Source organism: Bos grunniens, chromosome 16, assembly GCF_055505025.1.
Source record: "Bos grunniens cultivar Pamir isolate PY7600 chromosome 16, Bosgru_T2T1.0, whole genome shotgun sequence".
In the NCBI taxonomy this organism is placed as follows: Eukaryota; Metazoa; Chordata; class Mammalia; order Artiodactyla; family Bovidae; genus Bos; species Bos grunniens.
The window spans coordinates 42,260,733-42,282,309 of record NC_141180.1 but is presented as its reverse complement, the minus strand read 5'-3'; the positions used below and the strand labels follow the sequence as shown (position 1 = coordinate 42,282,309).

The window sequence follows — 21,577 nt, the reverse complement described above, 5'->3', positions numbered from 1 at the left end:
CCTTCCAAGGAGTAAACGTCTTTTAATTTCATGGCTGCAGTCACCATCTGCAGGGATTTTGGAGCCCAAAACAATAAAGTCTAACACTATTTCCCCATTTGCCATGAAGTGATGGGACCAGATGCCATGATCTTCGTTTTCTGAATGTTGAGCTTTAAGCCAACTTTTTCACTCTCCTCTTTCACTTTCATCAAGAAGCTTTTTAGTTCCTCTCACTTTCTGCCATAAGGGTGGTGTCATCTGCATATCTGAGGTTATTGATATTTCTCCCGGCAATCTTGATCCCAGCTTGTGCTTCTTCCAGCCCAGCATTTCTCATGATGTACTCTGCATATAGGTTAAATAAGCAGGGTGACAATAAACAGCCTTGATGTACTCCTTTTCCTATTTGGAACCAGTCTGTGGTTCCATGTCCAGTTCTAACTATTGCTTCCTGACCTGCATATAGTTTTCTCAAGAGGCGGGTCAGGTGGTCTGGTATTCCCATCTCTTGAAGAATGTTCCACAGTTTATTGTGATTCACACAGTCAAAGGCTTTGGCATAGGCAATAAAGCAGAAATAGATGTTTTTCTGGAACTCTCTTGCTTTTTTGATGATCCAGCAGATGTTGGCAATTTGACCACTGGTTCCTCTGTGTTTTCTAAAACCAGCTTGAACATCTAAAAGTTCACGGTTCACGTACTGCTGAAGCCTGGCTTGGAGAATTTTGAGCATTACTTTACTAGTGTGTGAGATGAGTGCAATTGTGCAGTAGTTTGTGCATTCTTTGGCATCGCCTTTCTTTGGGATTAGAATGAAAACTGACCTTTCCCAGCCCTGTGGCCACTGCTGAGTTTTCCAAATATGCTGGCATATTGAGTGCAGCACTTTCACAGCATCATCTTTCAGGATTTGAAATAGCTCAACTGGAACTTCATCACCTCCATTAGCTTTGTTTGTAGTGATGCTTTCTAAGGCCCACTTGACTTCACATTCCAGGATGTCTAGCCTAGGTGAGTGATCACACCATTGTGATTATCTTGGTTGTGAAGATCTTTTTTGTACAGTTCTTCTGTGTATTCTTGCCACCTCTTCTTAATATCTTCTGCTTCTGTTAGGTCCAAATTTGAAATCTTTCAACTGAAAATACCCAGACATTTTGTAGCCTTTTCACAACATTCCACATACATTTTTTAAAACTGTAAAAGCTTCAAAATTGCCAACACAGCATTTTGAAAAATATCTGAAATTTTGAAAAGCATGTAAAAGGGGCTCAAACACTTGCCAGCAAGAGGGATGCATGCCATTCATCTGGGAGAAACTCTTCACTTCCTTTGACATTGCTTCTTAAATACAGCAAACACAACATTTATATACACTTTCAAAAATCCATAAACCTCCACACAGCAAACAACATTTACAAAAAGTCAATAAACCAGTAAATTATTTAATCCAAATGAGAGTATGAAATGTATTGCTAGCAAGACATTTTAAAAATAATAAATATGACAAGCCACAACTACTGAGCCCACATGCTGTAACTACTGAAGCCCACGCTCCTAGAGCCTATGCTCTGCAAGAGAAGCCCACACACTACATTAAAAAAAAAAAAATGAGTGGATATGAACAGACAATTCACAAAGCAAGAAATGTTGTGCAAATGTAACAATAAATATTACCAAAAAAAAATTCGCACTCACTAGTAAACAACAATATGCAAAATAAAGGATATGATGCAGACTTCCTTGGTGGCACAGTGGATAAGAATCCCTCTGCCAATGCAGGGACACAGGTTTGATCCCTGGTCCAAGATGATTCCATATGCCACAGAGCAACTAAGCCCATCCACCACAATTACTGAGCCTGTGTGTTGCAAATACTGAGCCTATGTGCCGCAGCTACTGAAGCTCTCATGCCCTAGAGACCATCCTCAGCAACAAGAGAAGCCACCTCAACGTGAAGCCCATGCACCACAATGAAGAGTAACCCCCACTCTCCACAATGAGAGAAAGCCTGTGAGTAGCAATGAAGACCCAGTGCAACCAAACATAAATTAATTTTTTTTTCAAAAAGCACATGATGCCTTTAATAAAATAAATAGGAACAACTCACCATTCATGGAGTGCTGTCACGGTGCCAGGCACTATTCATGGAATATCTTCTCTAACACTGAGTCTGCAAGAGGTCAACACAAAAGTTTTGTGATAAATGCTGACTGTGTGATCACTTGAATGATGAACACGTATTTTGTATCTTGCCCAGAGTTTTGCCGTGATTTTCTAAGTCTCTCTCCTTATTCAGTCCTTAACGCTGGTTCCCACTGCTAAGTCAGGCCTCTCACACAAAGCAATACATCCTTGGTAGCATGTGCCATGGAAGAAGCAGCAGGGCGCACTTAGCTGTCTTTGCCTTAAGTGGCTTGAAATGGCTTCAAATGGAATCTCAATGGAGCCAGACATTGCACTCTACCCTTACCCACTCCTGGGCACTGGATAAGGCCCCTTTTATGCCAGAGTAATTCTCGATGATGCCTTCTCTGTGTTTGATTCCAGACAACCGTCCTCAGTGTGAAAAAACACCCAGATTTTGCATCCTCTGGCCAGTGGGTGGTTGTTACCAAGAACAATGGCAAGGAGCAAAGCGCTGTCTTTGACGGAGTCATGGTCTGCAGCGGCCATCACATCCTTCCTCATCTCCCACTGGAGTCATTTCCAGGTGAGGCCTGTGCAGAGCCCCAGCTTTTGGGAGTAGGTGTCCAGGTATTTAATGTTCAGGCTGGATTGACAGCAAAACTGGCTAGCTACTGCAACTCAGCATAATATTAAAATCAGGATAGAGCCAGAAACATGAAAGACTCCAAATACCATCTTTGTTTCTTTTGAGCCCTTCAGGTCTTCATTATTAGAGTTCAGCCAAAGTTCAGCCTCCCCCAAAGTTACTAAATGTTACTCAGAATTTCAGAGAATTTTCAACCAAGTTGGTTTTCTGTTGGAGAGATGCTTTCAGCCATATACCTTACCTTACGACAGGGAAGCCTGGTGTGCTGCAGTCCATGGGGTTGCAAAGAGTCGGACAGGACTGAGAGGCTGAACAATAACAAAAGCTTACCCTGACCTTTTTCTATCCTGCCAAACACTTGTGACTTTGTTTCATTTTGGGGACTTCCACAGAGCCATCCCCACAGCCAGAGTTACTGGGGGTAGTTTCTGGACATCAGTGCTCCTATAGGATAGTGATGGATGCGAGGAGTACAGGGGAAGATGGCCCCTCCCAGGCCTCTCCCTAAGAGAGCACACTTCCTTCCCAAGGCCTTTAGGAAAACATTTAATAGGGTGGTTCAGTCCAAGCCCCACATTACTCAAACCACCTGAGGAGCTTTTAAAGTTCAAATGACCTTCAAAGATTCAACTGGTCTAGGGTAGGCCTAGGTCAATTACTTGTTCAAGTGATTTTCAATATGCAACCCGGACTGAGGCTTCCTGATCTAAAGCAATGGAACTTTCCAACAGAATCACCTGGAGGACTTTTAAAACCACAACTTTCTAGCCTCCATCCCTAGCATTTCCAGCTCTGTAGGTCTAGGCTGAGAATTTGCATCTCTAACAAGTTCTCCGGTGACGCTAATACTGCTGGCCAAGGGACCAACACTTTGAGAACTCATATGATCTAAAGGAGAAGGAAATAGCAACCACTCCAGTATTCTTACCCGTAAAATTCCATGGACAGAGGAGCCTGGCAGACTACAGTCCATGGAGCTGCAGAGTCGTAGGTGACTGAAGCAGCTGAGCACATGATCTAAAGGCTCTTTCAGGCAACCCATCATCAAAGACAAGTACTTTAATAAGGTCCTGTTTTCCTGGGAAAAGACACAGATGTTTATCTTCAAAAAGGCCTGTCCATGGAAGCAATCTAGATGTCCATCGACAGATGAATGGATAAAGAAGCTGTAGCACATTCATACAATGGAATATTACTCAGCCATAAAAGTGAACACATTTGAGTCAGTTCTAATGAGGTGGATGAACTTAGAGTCTGTTATACAGAGTGAAGTCAGAAAGAGAAAAACAAATAAATAGTATATTAATACAAATACATGGAATCTAGAAAGATGGTGCTGATGAACCTATTTTCAGGGCAGCAATGGAGACATAGACATAGAGAACAGACTTGTTGATATGGGTTGGGGCGGGGGAAGGAGAGGGTGGAACGAATGGAGAGAGGAACATGGAAACATATACACTACCATATGCAAAATAGATAGGCAGTGAGAATTTACTGTATGACTCAGGGAACTCAAACTGGGGCTCTGTGACAACCTAGAGGGGTGAGATGGGAGGCAGGTTCAAGAGAGAGAGAACAAATGTATACCTATGGCTGATTCATATTGATGTATTGAAGAAATCAACACAATATTGCAAAGCAATTATCCTTCTGCTGCTGCTGCTGCTAAGTCACTTCAGTCGTGTCCAACTCTATGCACCCCCATAGACAGCAGCCTACCAGGCTCCCCTATCCCTGGGATTCTCCAGGAAAGAGTACTAGAGTGGATTGCCATTGCCTTCTCCAAATTATCCTTCAATTAAAAACAAAATTTTTTTAAAAGGCTCTCCAAAGAAGACATACAGATGGCTTACAAACACATGAAAAGATGCTCAACATTGCTCATTATTAAAGAAATGCAAATCAAAACCACAAAGAGGTATCACCTCACACTGGTTAGAATGGCCATCATCAAAAAGTCTACAACAATAAATGCTGGACAGGGTGTGAAGAAAAGGAAATGGTCTTGCACTGTTGGAGGGAATGTAAATTGATACAGCTGGTATGGAAGACAGTATGGAGATTCCTTAAAAACCTAGGAATAAAATCACCATATGACCCAGCAATCCCAGCCCTAGACATATACCCTGAAGAAACCAGGGTTGCAAAAGCCACATGTATCCCATTGTTCATTGCAGCACTGTTTACAACAGCTAGAACATGAAAGCAACCTAGATGCCCATTGACAGATGAATGAACCAAGAAGTTGTGGTACGTATACACAGTGGAATGTTACTCAGCCATAAAAAGGAATGCATTTGAATTAGTTCTGATGACGTGGATGAACCTAGAACCTATTATACAGAATGAAGTGAATCAGAAAAAGAAAGATAAATATCATATTATAACACACATATACGGAAACTAGAAAGATGGTTTTGAAGAATTCATTTACAGGGCAGCAATGGAGAAACAGATATAGAGAATGGACTTATAGACATGGGGAGATGGGAGGAGAGGGTGAGATGTAAAGAAAGAGTAACATGGAAACTTACATTACCATATGTAAAATAGGTACCCAATGGGAATTTGCTGTATGGCTCAGGAAATTCAAACAGGAGCTCTGTATCAACCTAGAGGGGTGGGATGGGGAGGGAGATGGGAGGGAGGTTTTAAAGGGAGAGGATATATGTATACTTATGGCTGATTCATGTTGAGGTTTGACAGAAAACAACAAAATTCTGTAATCCTTCAGTAAAAAAATTAATTAAAAAAAAGGCTCATCCAGTAAGTTGCTGACTTACTGCAATGTGGAAACTATCCTTTGCCTTAAATGTGCCTTGTTTTTAGTTTATTTTAGTTTTTATTTGCTTTTGCAAAATAAGAAAGATGAATATTATTCCAATTATTATGCAATTACAATAATAGCACTTAATACTATGTTTAAGAAACATTTAAAAGAATATATGCTATGTGATATTGAAGTATCATTGTATAGTCCAAAATAGGATAATGGATGGCTGGAAATCAATACCTGACTCTGCTCTGTTTATCAAAACCATCTGTCCTCTAGTAAATACCTAAGCTGCAACCTCTGAAATCAACTTTTTTGGTGCTGAGCTATAGGCTTGGGCTTCCCTGGTGGTTCAGATGGTAAAGAATCCACCTACAATGCAAGAGACCTGGATTCAGTCCCTGTGTTGGGAAGATCCCTTGGTGGAGGAAATGGCTACCTACTCCAGTATTCTGGCCTGGAGAATTCCATGGACTGTATAGTCCAGAGGTTGCAAGGAGTCAGACACGACTGAGCAACTTTCACTTCACTTCACCATATGCTTAACCTAACATTTTTTACATGCTTCATACTTTGAGTTTGCCAGTTGGCCTTAATATTGTAACTTCCCTAAGAGGGGAAATAACAAAACAAATGATTGATCCCAGAAAGGAAAAGCTGACAGTGCAGTTTTATTGAAATTAACTTGACATAGTTCATGGATTTCTCTTTTCTTCACCCCCAAAGGTATCCAGAAGTTCAAAGGCCAATATTTCCATAGCCGCCAATACAAGCACCCAGAGGGATTTGAAAAGAAACGCATTTTGGTGATTGGAATAGGAAACTCAGCCTCAGATATTGCAGTTGAGTTGTGTAAGAAGGCTGCTCAGGTAACATGCTTCCTGATTACCTTGTCTGCTAGGGGTCGGGGCCGGGGGGGAGGAGAGGAAAAGGGAAGGGCATAGTAGAAAATCACAGCCATATAACCAAGGCTCCATTACTTGAAAATTGGTTGATTAGTTGGTTGGTTGCCCAGTGTGGTATCATAGGAAATCTAGAAATCAGGAAGCCAGTCAATCTCCCAGCTTTGCCATTAATCAGCTGTGTAACCTAGAGCAAGACATTTTACTTCTCTGGACTTCTCTCTTTAGTTTGGATCAGACAACATTCAGCACAGGAGGCCTTGTTTCTACCCAGGGGCTTCTATGAGTTGACTTGCTCATCTTTGGAGGAGTGCCTTTTAGAAATTAAATGCATATTTGAATTCTATTTGAAATGTAAACAATCCATAGTTCCCAAGAATCATTTTTTTAAAAAAAGAGAGATTAAATAGACAGTAAGACTCCCGAACAAGATCATAAATATTTAGGTGCTTCCTGAGGCCTTCCGACCACTGTTATCTTTGCACCTGTTCAGGAATGACACAGCTTAGCTGCAAGCGTCAAACATTACAAGATGCAAATGATGCTGACAGAGATGGTTGGGAATAGCAGAAACTAAATCCCTTTTAGAAGGACAGGCCTAGGCAAAGATGGGAAAATAGCTTAGGTTCCTCTCCCCGCAGCAAGCCCTTTCAACATGGTCTGGATTCCAGGGGCTCTATCACTCTTACACGGGCCTCTTTACCCTGGCATCTTCTGGCTACTCAGGACTTACTGTGGCCATGTCTACCACTGCCAAAAGTGCCCTATGCTGAGACTCACACTGTCAGGACTCAGATGTTGTTGTGGTTCTTGGGCAGTCATATTTGACTCTGTGACCCCATGGAACTATAGTCCTCCAGGCTCCTCTGTCCATGGGATTTCCCAGGCAAGAACACTGGAGTGGGTTGCCATTTCCTTATCCAGGAGATCTTACTGGACCGGGAATCTAACATGCATCTCCTGCACTGGCAGGCACTGATTCATACCACTGAGCCACCAAGGAAGCTCCAGGGCTCAGATATTGAATAGCAAATGTGATAAACATACGTGGTGCTTCCCCAGGAGGTTAATGAAGGGGTTCCACTGGGACCTGTCAGAGTTACCACCCTGAGGACAGAGCAGGTCACTAACACCAGAAAGAGTTGTACTAGACACAGGAGGTCCTCACCTTATTTATGAAAGGAAACCACTTTTCATTTTTCAAAGTTTTAAGGCCTTCATGTGAAGAACAAGTAAAGAGGCAGTAACTGTAAAGGCTCGGAGAAAAGCCAGCTCAGGTCGGGGAGGTGCCAAGTTCAGTCCCCTTACTGTTTGGAAAACCTGACAAGCTTGAGGAAGGGAGTATGATGAAAGGAGCTGACCTAGCCGTCAACTAAGTGAAGCTCCATACTAGACCACTACATGTTGCAGGTCAGTGATTTGGACTTAGAACAGTTGATCCAAAGATCTTAGATTGCAAGAGTATATTTCCTCATATGGGCTTTGTCATGTAACAGCCTGTCTATCATGCTAGATTCAGTATTAAGTAAGCACCTTAGCTATATTTGTGTGCCTTCCAGCTCATTAATCTTTAAATAGTCTTTCCAACATTTATTAGATTAATAACATAATTGATCATTATGATAAAATATCTTACACAGAGTAATGCACTCTCAATCCTTCTTTGACAAGGCTTACCAGAGATTTTCTAGGAGCTGTGTAGGTAAGAGTTAGAACCAGGTGCACCTGCAAAGCTTAAAATTACAGTCTAAACTCACCTTAGTCCTGAGTGTGCCCTGCTTTTGTTAAAGGAAGTTCATGTTCATAATTATATGACTTGTTATGCCACAGTCCAACCATCCACTCAAAATGCTGTGTGATGGTGCTGAGTCATCCATACACTTTCCCACCAAAACCCAAATCTCTGGTCCTTTGCCTGAAGTATGCATCTGATCCTAAATCCTCAGACATATCACACTGATACAGCTAGTGGAGCTAGCCAAATTAGACTCCCCTGCTGCAGGTATGGTGACAGAGAAAGAAAGGGAATAAAACAGGCAGAGCTTCCAGTGTGAACATGGATTGATCCTAAGTGTGTTATTCACTCAGTCATGTCCAACTCTTTGTGACCCCATGGACTGTAGCCTACCAGGCTCCTCCGTCCATGGAATTCTCCAGGCAAGAATACTGAAGTGGATAGCCATTCTCTTCTCCAATGGATCTTCCCAATCCAGAGATCAAACCTAAGTCTCCTGCATTACAGGCAGATTCTTTACCAACTGAGCCACCATGGAAGCCCTAAAGAAGAAGGACAGATGATAAGTAATGGAAAAAGACTTCATAGAAATATTTAAGTACATTACCTAATACCTAGCCAAAGTATTGGCTAAGCCAACAAAAGGATAGCAGCAGAAACAGTCAGGATGTTAAGTATATTACTACACACACACCAACAATTCAACACCATTTTATACAAGTGCTACTCTACAAGTTAAGGAGTTGAGACCCAGAAAAATTTGCTTCCAAATTCTGGCTCACTCCAGATATGAGGCACTACATGAAACTCCTCCAGCCTAAATTTACAAAATAATAATAGCTAGCAATACCTGTCATTAGCCAAGCAACAATTTCAGTCCTTTACATGTATCATCTCCTTTAATTGGTACAATAATTCTATGAAGCAAGTACTGCTACTACCCCTATTTTATGGAGAGAGAAACAGAGACACAGAGAGGTTGAAGTAACTCACTCAAGGCAACACAGCTTGTAAGTAGTAAGGCTGGGAGTCAAACCCAGGTAGTCTGAATCCAGAGTCCTCGATCTAGAATTCACAGTCTTCAACTCTTAAGTCAATCAGTTCCTTACAAGGGAGTATTAATGTGTTTATCAAGTCCTTGTACAATAGAACTCACAGAGTTCTGGCATGTAAAAGTACTGACATGCAAAATTTTAAGAAGCAAATGAAATATGCACTTGGTCAATGGAGAAGTAACAGTAAACAAGGTAAAATACACTTGAAAAGAGATTTAAATGTACATCTTGAAAACAAGGGCAATATGAGTATACAAGGTAAGGAATACATCTGATATATACACAAACACACTACTAGATATAAAATAAAAGCCCATGTGTAAAATATATAATCAACAAGGAACTACTGTATAGCACAGGGAAATATACTCAGTACTCTCTAATAACCTATATGGGAAAAGAATCTGAAAAAGAATAAATATATGTATATATATATTAATATAACTGATTACTTCCCATATTAACTTCCATATAAAGTAATATCTATGAATAATAAAGGTTAGATTTTTAAACTCTGAGTTTTTAAAATAAATTCAAAGTTAAAAATCTGGCTTTTAGGCTGCGATCATACATATTTCCTTGGATTATAATTGTATACCTTTGCTATAAAAACAACTTGGGTTGGATAGAAAACTGAGAGGAGGGAAGACGTATTGAACCATGATGTAAAAATAGATTTGTGGGTTTTATGGTTGATTTAGCCCAGATTTTCTCAGATCTCCTTGAAGTTCTCAAGACTATGGTAGTCTTCCTCTATCAGCATAACTACCTCTGGGCACCACTTGTACAATAAAGCTGACCCAGAGCAGTGAAAACTAGAAGATCCTTCACTTTGAAGTCAATCGTCTTTAAGACAAAGCATTTCAGCCAGTTCTGGGGCCATACATGTGATATATTATCTACACAGTGGGTTCCTCCCAAAAAAGATGATGCCCTAATGTGAACTGCATTCCTTTTTGCTCACCAGGTGTTTATCAGCACCAGACATGGTTCCTGGGTCATAAGTCGTATCTCTGAAGATGGCTATCCCTGGGACTCAGTGTACCACACCCGGTTTAAAACCCAGCTCCGAAATGCCGTGCCACGAATAGTTGTAAAATGGATGATGGAAAATGGGATGAATCAATGGTTCGACCATGAAAATTATGGCCTTATCCCTCAAAACAAGTAGAGTTACTTTCCTTTTTTATGGTATACTCATTGATAATCAGGGTTGTCAGAAGGGTTTCTCTTTGAAAAGAGCCAGATCACTAACATGGTAGTTCAGACCACAACCTAACAGTATGGGTACCATATAGCTCCCAGATTTTGAATCCCAGATTCATTTTGTATGCCTTTTAAAAAGTTAATATTTGAGAAGATGAAGTATAAATATGAGTTGCTCCAGAGAGTAGAACTGGGATCGGGGGAGGACTTCCTAATACCCAGAGCTATCCAACATTGAAAAAGGCTGTTTTAAGAGATTGTGACCTTCCTTTCAGAGGGTGGGGTGGGAAAACTGATCCAAATTCTACAGGAGCCTGTTATCAAATAAAGAAAAATAAACAGCCATATTTTTTGCTTGTATTCATAAGATCAGTGATGTATATCTTGGAGATTAACAGACAATGAATATGTTCTCAAAAGCTACCCATGGGAAGAACTCTTATGGTGTAGAGTTAGCAAAGTATAACAGGCTCCTTCCCCGCTCCCCCGCCAAAAAAAAAAGAACAGGCGAGCTTTGCAGTCTTTAAACAAATGCAATGTGGCTGCTGTATTCTGAGATCTGATATATATGCCATGCAGCCTTTTTTTTTTTTTTAAGTGGTTCTCAAATCTAAAAAAAAAAAAAGGAAATTCTAGACATGTAACCAGACTTTGCTCCACTATTCATGTTATAATGCTATCCATGGATATTCGAGATCAAGAGATATCCCCAAACTTAATTCTGTGCATTAATTTTCACACTAATCTCTTAATTAGTTTCAAAACTGATGGGAATTTAACAAATGTTTTCTTCCTTACTTATGATTAGATAGAGATTAAATGAAACAGCAAGATAATTAAAGGTATAAAACATAAAGCAACAGTGGAAATATCAGCAGGATAATGACAACTGGAATACTCGGGAATTGATCACAGCCTTTGGCATTTTGTCTAAATCCTTAGGATGTCTCTTTTTTTGCAATGTGTTTTGCCCACATCATCTACATGCATGTTTTCCTTATTTGTTGAAGGAAGAGATATATGACATGTGAATAAAGTCTCATGTGACATGAGAATAAAGTCTGAGAGTAAAGCTTGGGGTAGGCCAAGCTAGACAGTCAAGTTAGAAAGTTTTACAAATATTTCAGAAACCACTCTTTTCTCAGATCCAACCCCATAAAATATTAACAGAGTTCAAAACTCCTCATTAAATACTCCTTTCTGAGTGTTTTCTTCTGTGTGTTTCAGATACCTCGTTAAAGAGCCTGTTGTAAATGATGATCTTCCAAGTCGTATACTCTACGGAGCCATCAAGGTGAAATCAAGAGTGAAAGAACTCACAGAAACATCTGCCATCTTTGAAGATGGAACAGTGGAAGAGAACATTGACATCATTGTCTTTGCAACAGGATATACTGTTTCTTTTCCCTTCCTTGAAGATCTTGTTAAAGTAGAGAATAATATGGTCTCGCTGTACAAATTCATGTTCCCTCCTCAACTGGAGAAGTCAACTCTTGCATGCATTGGCCTCATCCAGCCCCTAGGTTCCATTTTCCCAACTATTGAACTTCAAGCTCGTTGGGTAACCAGAGTTTTCAAAGGTAAGTGAGTGGGTTAGCAGGCAGGTGAGTGGCTGAGGGTTTCACACTTGGTGGACTTTGCTCAAAAACAAGTTTAGAAAAGGAGGTTGCCAAAAAGAAGGTTTCCAACCTTGGCTGCTCTCACAAAACTGGCATCCTAAAAAATTAGCAGAGAATTCAAAAAATAACCAATACTGGGATACAAGAATAAATATCCATAATCATTCCTTTAAAATACTAGAAAATTCAGAGAATTTCAATTGGCATAGTGTTAAGTACATATTACTTTTTGTTGGACTAATGAGAGAACAGTGAAGAAGGAAGACATCTATGACTCCAAGTTTTGCCTATAAAATGTTTATAAATTCCTTGGGATATGTGCAAATCAAGAGACCTAGGGCCTACTCCATACTTAACTTCAAATTAAGTCTTAATATCTAAGCACCTCAACCTCACAGATCCCTACAAAGCTATAAAATTATTGAAATATTTCTCTCTGAGCATTGTGTAGCACTTTGCACTTCTCAGAAGACTATCTCCCTGATCCCAGGGTTCAATTCAGCTAAACAAAAATTTATTGAATATTCAGCCCTGTGCTGGAACTTGGTGGCATAGAGACAAATTTAAACGGATCATTTCAAGATAGTAAGACAAATGCTTTGTCAGAGGAATGCATGGAGTATTTGGAAAGAAGAGAAACGGTGCTGAGCAACAGCAGAGTGGGGCTGAGGAAGGGCATGTGGTCAAGGAAGACTCCTAGATAGTTGGGTTTGCCAGGTGCAGAAAAAGGAACCCTTAAGTGAAAACACAGGTGTGATATAGATGGAGAGTTACATGCTATCTGATATTCCTAGAACATGGGGTGTGAGGCAGAGAGGGGTGAAAGATTCTTCTTAGAGAGCAAGGGACCAAAACAGAGGAACCTTTTAAGGCACACTAACAAGCTTCAGAGAAGGCAGTGGCACCCCACTCCAGTACTCTTGCCTGGAAGATCCCATGGACAGAGGAGCCTGGTAGGCTGCAGTCCATGGGGTTGCAAAGAGTCGGACACTACTGAAGCGACTTAGCAGGGGCAACAGCAGCAACAAGCTTGAATACAAAATATAGATCAGCTCTTTCCTAATTTCTTGTTGTTATTTAGTCTCTAAGTCATGTTCAACTCTTGTGACTCTATAGACTGTACCCTGCCAGGCTTCTGTGTCCATGGAATTTCCCAGGCAAGAATACTGGAGTGGGTTGCCATTTCCTTCTCCAAAAGATCTTCCCAATCCAGGGATCAAACCTGCGTCTCCTGCATTGTGGGCAAATTCTTTGCTGCTGAGCCACCTGAAGCCCCTTCCCAAATTTAGCTGGTAGACCCAAAACCATCCAGTGGACCCTTAGGAACCCTGATTAAGTCTGGCCTGAGGACCTAGAGTCTCCACTTAAGAAAGCTCTTCTGCCAGAGGACCCAATGAAAGGTTCTAAGTAAAGACCAGACATTATCAGATTTACATTTTTGGTAGATTATTTCAGCATTAGTGTGAAAGATAGATTTGAAAGGCAAAAGGAATAGAGTCTCAGAGACTAGTGAGAAGGCTGTGTAATCGTCTATACTAAAACATGATACAACCTCAGCCAGGCAAAGAGACAACGTGGAGAAGAGAAATAGTTAAGGATAAAACCAGCAGGACATAATAATTGGCTCCAAGAAGAAAAATTAGAGGAAAAGAGCAGAATCACAGGTGACTTGCAGATCTCAGGTAGTGGAAACTGGATTGAAAGTGGTGTTGTGATGAGGGGAGGCATGTGGAAGAGTATGCAAGCCTAAGCAGGAGGACTTCAGTGATAAGCTCAATTTTGGACTCATTGAATCTGAGATGTCTGATGACTAGCCATATCCAGGGAGTGTTAGTTCTTCAGTCACATCCGACTCTTTGCAACCCCATGGACTGTAGCCCACCAGGTTCCTCTGTCCATGGAATTCTCCAGGCAAGAATACTGGAGTGGGGAGCCATTCCCTTCTCCAAGGGATCTTCCTGACCCATGGATCAAACCTGGGTCTCCTGCACCACAGGCAGATTCTTTACTGTCTGAGCCCCCAGGGAGCCAAAAAAAGTGAAAGTGTTAGTTGCTCAGTCATGTCGGATTCTATGCAGCCCCATAGACTGTAGCCTGCCAGAGAGACTGACCATTTTTCAGCGTGTCTGAAGCTCCAGGGACACTTGTGACACAGATGGACCCCCAAGCACACAGTGAGAACTCACATCAATCTTTCTCCATCCCCACTGCCCCACCCTAGCTTGTGCCACTCTCTCCCTCATCTGCTTTACTTCACAGCCTCTTAACTGGTCTTGCTTCCTTTAAACTCACCTCCCTGGAACCCATTTTCCAAAATTCAACGCCTAGGAGAATCTTTCCAAAAGGCAAACCTGATCAGGTCACTTCCCACGGCTTCCCACCACCTTCAGAATGGAGCTCAAGCCACCTGGCACAGCTCCCTGGCTTCTTAGGCTCACTTTCCCTCTCCAGCTTCCTCTCTTAACTGCCACCACCCCACCTCAGAGTCCATAGTGTAGTCTGGTGAATCCTGGGCAACATTACACAGAACTCAATGTGACTGGCACACACTGGAGTTCAACAGCACAGCCTCCCTGACTGGTTTAACATGGGTCAGTGGCCAAAATTTACATGTAAGAATCAATTACTAGATAAGGCAATGATACTGATTCAAACCAACTGCTCAACCAACCTTTTATTTTCTAGGCTTATGTACCTTGCCCTCAGAGAGAACTATGATGGAAGACATTATCAAGAGGAATAAAAGAAGAATTGACTTGTAAGAATTTTTTTAAATTCTTTACATAGAACAGTATTGAACTGCTCACAAGAATCACCTAACTGCTTCTTAAAAATGCAGATTCCTGGGACATAACCCAGACCAACCTAATCAAAATCTGGATGAGACTGGAAATTCATATTTTTGTGTTCTTCCAAGGTGATTCTTATATATGCTAGTTTAAGATCCAACTTCTTAAAAATAATCATTTCACCAAACAAGAACATTTTTCCTTGACATATTTTCATTTGTTTTGTATGATGCCTGTGTTAGATTCTATATCTTCTCACACACTGTGGTGGTGATAGTAGCCTGAGTATCTCTGGAAAGTTAGCTGGGGGAACTCCCATCAAAGCAAATTAGAAAGGAGTTGATATGGAATGAAAGTTGAGGATTTATACTTTGTGACACAGTAGAATCCATAAGTGATCTTAAGGATCCATTAAGAATCCATTCCATAAGGAATCCACAAAATTCCATAAGTGATTAAGTATATTGGAAGGTTTACTCGGGGGCCTTACATCACATGTAGGGATTATCTCACTTTCAAGTTCTAATTCATCTATTATATGCCAACCAGAGTGCCAGATACTTTAATAATTTAATAAGAAAATATTAAGCATCTCTTCTGTGCAAGACACCGAGCTACACTTTCATCTGTAATCTGGTGAATCTTTGCAACAATCCTGACTAGTTTTACTTGCCAGAAGATTTGTAGCTGCTTGCTAAATACCAAATAATAATAATGGTTATAAATCCCATCACATTCCTAGAACTTCCATGAATTCAGACTTATTTATTTTATATCCTACTCTCAATTTGAGATGTGGGTCTCCTGATGAAATAAACTAACACTTGCCACCAGAGTCATTCAAAACTCATGTATTCATTCATTCCTCTCTCCATTCTTTCAGCAGCTATTGAATACCTAATGTTCTTATATAACTTAGAATATTTTGTGACTGTCTTTTTTTCTACATTAAGCTTTGGAGAGAGCAATAGCCAGATACTGCAGACCAATCACATCGAATACTTGGACGAGCTCGCTGTAGAGATAGGTGTGAAGCCAGACATCCTTTCTCTCTTGCTAAAAGATCCTAAACTGGCTGTGAAACTCTACTTTGGGCCGTGCAACCCCTATCAGTATCGCCTGGTTGGGCCTGGGCAGTGGAATGGAGCCAGGAATGCCATCTTCACCCAGAAACGAAGGATACTGAAGCCTTTAAAGACACGGGCTATCAAAACCTCATCAACTTTCCCAGTTTCCTTCCTACTGAAAATCCTGGGGCTTCTTGCTGTTGTGGTGGCCTTTTTCTCCCAACTTCAGTGATTTTAATCTATCAGCATAATGCTTTAAGTTTTAATAGCAGTCAGTACCTCTTAAAGAAAAAAAAAAAAACTAAAAGAAAAAATATTAAATCTAAAGTCTAAATTTTAGAGTTGGAAAAAACACAGAGAGAGAAAGAGTTAGAAGAATTAGGTATAAAATGTATAAAACCAAAATTGTGTCATGAAATTTCTTTGCCATCCATCCTTCCCTCAAACTCACCAGACTCTCCAAAAAAAAAAAAAAATCAATATAGTAACACTGGCTGAATAGTGCTGCCAAGCCTGAATAAAGGAGAGCCATGTGGAAAAATAGTAGAATTACACAGGATGAAAAGCACCCGTGGTTTAAATTATTGGAAAATTTAAACAATGTGTAAATATTTAAATTTCTGCATGTTGTTCTTGATAATCCTCTTAGCCAAACTTTATTTGGTCACAAAGTTCTCAAATGTTAAGTCAGGCTCCATTTGCTTCATGGAGAATCACTCAAAAATACCGGAGAAAAAAAAAAAGTGAGAGGATAGACTTAGAAAACAGCAACATTCGGACAGGTTTTTAGGGCCTCACATTAAAAGCTGAGCAAACAGCCACTTTTCTTATATTTGTCTTATATTTTTGAAGGGCTTCCCTGGTGGCTCAGGCAGTAAAGAATTTGCCTGCAATGCGGGAGACCTGGGTTTGATCCCTGGGTAGGAAGATCTTCTGAAGGGAATGGCTACCCACCCCAGTTTTCTTGCCTGGAGAATTCCATGGACAGAGGAGCCTGGCGGGCTACAGTCCATGGAGTCACAAAGAATTGGACACAAGTGAGCAACTAACACTTTCACTTCACTATATTCTGATAGAGACACTGCTGTAAAATTAAAAATAAGCATACCATAATAGACAGATAGATGTATTTATAATATTACCATACATATAATATGTATTTACCATATATATATTGAGAGAGAGACTACTTATCATATAACAATGTGCACATTGTGTATATTATTTCATTTAATTCTCACGACAATTGCATGAGATGGGTGCAGCTCTTGTACCCATTTTACAGGCTATGAAACTGAGACTCAAGTTAGGTAACATGCCCAGGGCCATCCATCTCGTGATGGAGCTGGAATTGGAACTCAGGTTTGCCTGACTCCAGAACTGAATATCATAACCTTGCCCCATAATACTTATTTACAAAAACCTCTACTATTAACAAAATACTAAAGTTCTATTTATAATCACATATGTATTACTTTTGTGGGTCCTTTACGTAGAAAACAATAGTCTTCTCACAAATAAGATCTGATTAATTTTATTTATAATATTTGGGTTATATTTTAGCTAGGTCTAAAATTTGAAGGAATTTACAACAAAATAAATGCTTATATAATAACGTTAAAGATAATCATTTACATTTTCAAAAAACAAGTGTTAAGGGGAAAAAAGTATATTTCCCAAGTAGATGAAAAGTATTTTAATGACTGGGCCTTGTATTTAGCTCTAACTAACTAATAACCAAGGCAAAAAGCAAAACAGTATGTAATCTTTGTCATCTGATAAAAGCAAGCATACCAGCTTGTTAGGAGAGACAGACATTTGCTTAGAACTGAACTTTAAAAATGTCACAAGCAATTCAATGTCAATAGATATTGAGCAACATAATAGATAAATATCTGGTTATAAAACATTCATCACAGCCATTATTTCTACAAATTGTGCTTTGGGAGATTAAACCATGTCACAAGCCCAGAACAAGACCTTCAAATATAGCAGAAAGGTCAGAGATTCAAGATTTAGACAAATTTCTCCTTTTATTCCTCCAAAGCCTTTGGGGTCACCACTCTTCACTTGGCCTAGATTTCTTTCTCAAGTGCCCAGAACAATGTGATGGCAATCCTGTCAGTGGAAACTCTTTAAAGGCTATTGAAATGATACCAGCCTTTAAATACAGGTGTTGTTGTTTTTTTTCATTGCTCCTATAAGCAGATTCCTTTGAAAAAGTGTATATGGTATATATACTCAGTTATCAATTAAAAACCAATTACCTTGCTAATTATTAAAAATCACTTACAAGCCATTATATTAGTAATAATAATAGAATGGAATTTATCAAGGCTTTATAGCAAGAGTAGGCAAACTACTGCCTGTAGGTCAAAACCAGCCCACTACTTAGATCTGTAAATGAAGTTTCACCGGAACACAGCCATTCCGTTTCACTGATTGTCTGTGGCTGCTTTGAAGCTGAAATGACAGCGTTGAGTAGTTGCTAACAAAAACAGTATGGCTCACAAAGCCTAAAATATTTACAGAAAGTTTGTAAATACAGAAAGCTTGCCAGTCCCTGCTTTGTAATGTGCAAAGCTTTGCCCTAATTGTTTTTTCATAACTCACTCATCATTACCACTACCCAGTGAAATGACTATGGTTATTATTCTATTTCTATAGTGGAAGATTGAGAATCAATTGTCAGGTCGATGCTGAATCAGTGGGGTGGCAGGGAATAATACCATTAGGACAAAATTGTTATTCAATTTACATTCTTGAAAATGTTTAGAAAGAAGATAATCACTTGAAATCATTCCAAGTATTCTGGTGCATTTTTTAAACATAAATAGTTCATATCCAGAGCCTGAGATTGATTAAGGAAGACTCATTCAAGTCTGTTCCTTTGCCTCTGTACATCCTGAAACCTGAAAGTATCCTAGATAAACAAACCATCTAAGATAGTTTGTTTCAAACTATGACCCACAGACATTTTCTGCATTAGAATATCTCAGAGAGTTTATAGAAGTGCAGATTCCTGAATAAAATGTAACTGTAATTCAGACCTGCTGGATTAGAATCTCCACTGCAATCTATAGTCTTGATAAATTCTCTGGAGGATTCTTGTGCACATTAAATCTTGGAAACATTGGTTTGAGGCTTCTCAAAAAAACACTGCTTTCAGAGATTAATCCATGAATTTTTCCCCTCCTAAGGCCCAAATTCCTCCTTAGGTTCAGTCTTACAATTTCTTGCTGTAGAATGTTTGTTCTCCTGAGAAGGATGTTAGCTAGCTACCATCTTCTTGCAAAATCTCTCCCTGTGGTGGTTCCCTTTACTAACTTCTGATTTGAACTATTCTTCTCCAGATGATTGGTCCTTGAATTTCCACCCTCAAAGCCAAATGTGTCATATTTGCAGAAAAATAAAGATATTTGAAAAATAAAACTATTGGACCATCATATGTAACAAAATTCCAAGTAATAAAGGTTTTCAAAACTTAATTGAATTATAATCCAGCAGTCACATTATAATGAGGATGGCAAAAGAAGATTCTTCTTCATAACTGGTTTTTCATCCTGGAAGATGTTGCTGCTGGCCTGCAACGCCTTGTACAGAGCTTTTGGCTATTTCCCAAGAGGGAGAATATGTTTACACACAACATACCTCACTTTCTGGTCCAGTCTGCCTTATGACCAGACCATGGATCAATAAGGCTAAAACAAAGGCTTCTGAGATTGTTGTTGTTCAGTCACCAAGTCATGTCCAACTCTTCAAGACCCCATGGACTGCAGCATGCCAGGCTTCCCTGTCCCTCACCATCTCCCAAAGTTTGCCCAAGTTCATGTCCATTGCATCGTTGATGCCTTCCAGCCATCTCATCCTCCATTGCCCACTTCTCCTTCTGCCTTCAATCTTTCCCAGCATCAGGGTCTTTTCCAATGGGTCAGCTGTTCGCATCAGGTGGCCAAAGTATTGGAGCTTCAGCTTCAGCGTCAGTCCTTCCAACAAATACTCAGGGTTGATTTCCTTTAAGATTGATTTTAAGATTCTAATCTCTAATCCTGAGATTAGATTCTACTTAATTCAGTTTAGGTGCTAGAATGAGATTAAATATGCAAGGGTTTTATTAAGGAAAATGACTGCATGAGAGGAAAGAGAGAGATCTGTGCAAGAAAAGGCTGAAAGAGTCACTGAACAGCAATGCAAGTCTGACCCTGAATGAAGGAGAGAGGGAAGATGGGTGGATAGAAACATCATAGACTGTTGTGCAGTCTAAAGAGGAATCGGCAGAGCCACTGGGGACACTTCAAGTCATCAGAGAAGCCCTGACTCTCCCGTGAATGAAATGTTTCAGTCTCTGGGCTATGTCATCACCGACTGAAAGCAGCTCATGGGAAAAGTAACCTGAGCATGAGTGCAGCAATGCATCTCAAGTACCGCAGCTAACGCCCTTGGTTAATCACACTCCCTATTGTGAAATATCTATAAAACACATTCTCATGGTTACCATAGGTTCATAATATTATCTTTATATTCTTTACTTCGTTGAATCAGCATTTTTAGATTAATTTACCTAGTTAGTCATCAGTTTCTTCCACAACCAATTCTGAGATATTAGTGTCCCTTCCCCTTGCCCCAAAACTTCCAGTCCCTAAAAGCCCAGACTCAAAGGTGTTTGTGAGAGTACCAACAAGGAGATGCTATGGAGTTCTCCTTTCCTGCTGACACCTGACTCCTTTCCTCAGAAACCTTCAGTGGCTCTCCATCATTTATTATTCAAAATTCTCCACACTGGCTGTCACTTCCCTTCCCAGCACTCCTCCCACTGTGATGCCGTCACATCTTCCCTCCAATGTTCTCAACACTGCCTCACTAGCTTCCCTTTCTTCACACTATCTACTCTTGCCTTCCCAATACTTTAGTAAGATCCCATCCTTCCTACAGTGCCAGGTCAAATGCTTTCCCCAGTCCCTCCAGCCAAAATATATCTCCTCCCCCTCTGTATTACCAAACCACTTTGTTTCAATTTTGCAATAGTGTTTACACTCCTGCCTTTTATTAGATTACTTCTGTAGCTCCTAAAGAAGTCACCTCAGTTTTCTGAGACTGAGTTTTCTCAACTGAGCATAGAAAAGGGGTCAGATGATCACTAATTCCCAGTAAGTATAATATTCTATGGTTTTATCATAATTTGTTAACTGTCAATTTTTTAATAATGGTTAAATAGAATGTCTTTTGTAGTTCACTAGCACTAACAGCATGGCACCCCACTCCAGTACTCTTGCCTGGAGAATCCCATGGACGGAGGAGCCTTGAAGGCTATAGTCCCTCGGGTCGCTAAGAGTTGGACACAACTGAGCGACTTCACTTTCACTTTTCACTTTCATGCATTGGATAAGGAAATGGCAACCCACTCCAGTGTTCTTGCCTGGAGAGTCCCAGGGACAGAGGAGCCTGTTGGGCTGCCGTCTATGGGGTGGCACAGAGTTGGACATGACTGACACGACTTAGCAGCAGCAGCAGGAGCACTAACAGCAAAGGTGACAATTTTGTGCCAAGAAGCTACCAAACCCAACTTCCAGAAAATACACAGAAAGGGCTGCTTTGGCACTCCTCAGGGCAAAGCAGTAATAGGAATCATATTTTGGAACCAAAGGATCACTGCAAGTCACTGGGTCATTT

The 21,577-nt window shown here is 40.3% G+C and overlaps 1 protein-coding gene across 7 annotated transcripts in view; it reads left to right on the top strand.

Moving 5' to 3' along the window:
- FMO2 (flavin containing dimethylaniline monoxygenase 2) overlaps nucleotides 1-21,577 on the top strand; it is a 52,347-nt gene that overhangs the window by 24,804 nt on the left and 5,966 nt on the right. For 2 of the 7 annotated variants that reach the window (XM_086344740.1, XM_086344742.1), the window contains 6 exons: nucleotides 2,533-2,695; nucleotides 6,261-6,403; nucleotides 10,194-10,393; nucleotides 11,660-12,012; nucleotides 14,737-14,809; nucleotides 15,794-19,339. In XM_086344740.1, coding sequence (XP_086200866.1) covers nucleotides 2,533-2,695; nucleotides 6,261-6,403; nucleotides 10,194-10,393; nucleotides 11,660-12,012; nucleotides 14,737-14,809; nucleotides 15,794-16,139 — 1,278 coding nt within the window. In that variant the 3' untranslated portion in view covers nucleotides 16,140-19,339. Of the gene's footprint in view, nucleotides 1-2,532; nucleotides 2,696-4,938; nucleotides 5,012-6,260; nucleotides 6,404-10,193; nucleotides 10,394-11,659; nucleotides 12,013-14,736; nucleotides 14,810-15,793; nucleotides 19,340-21,577 lie in introns of those variants that run through there. The other 5 variants (XM_086344741.1, XM_086344743.1, XM_086344745.1 and 2 more) reach the window with 4 other exon arrangements.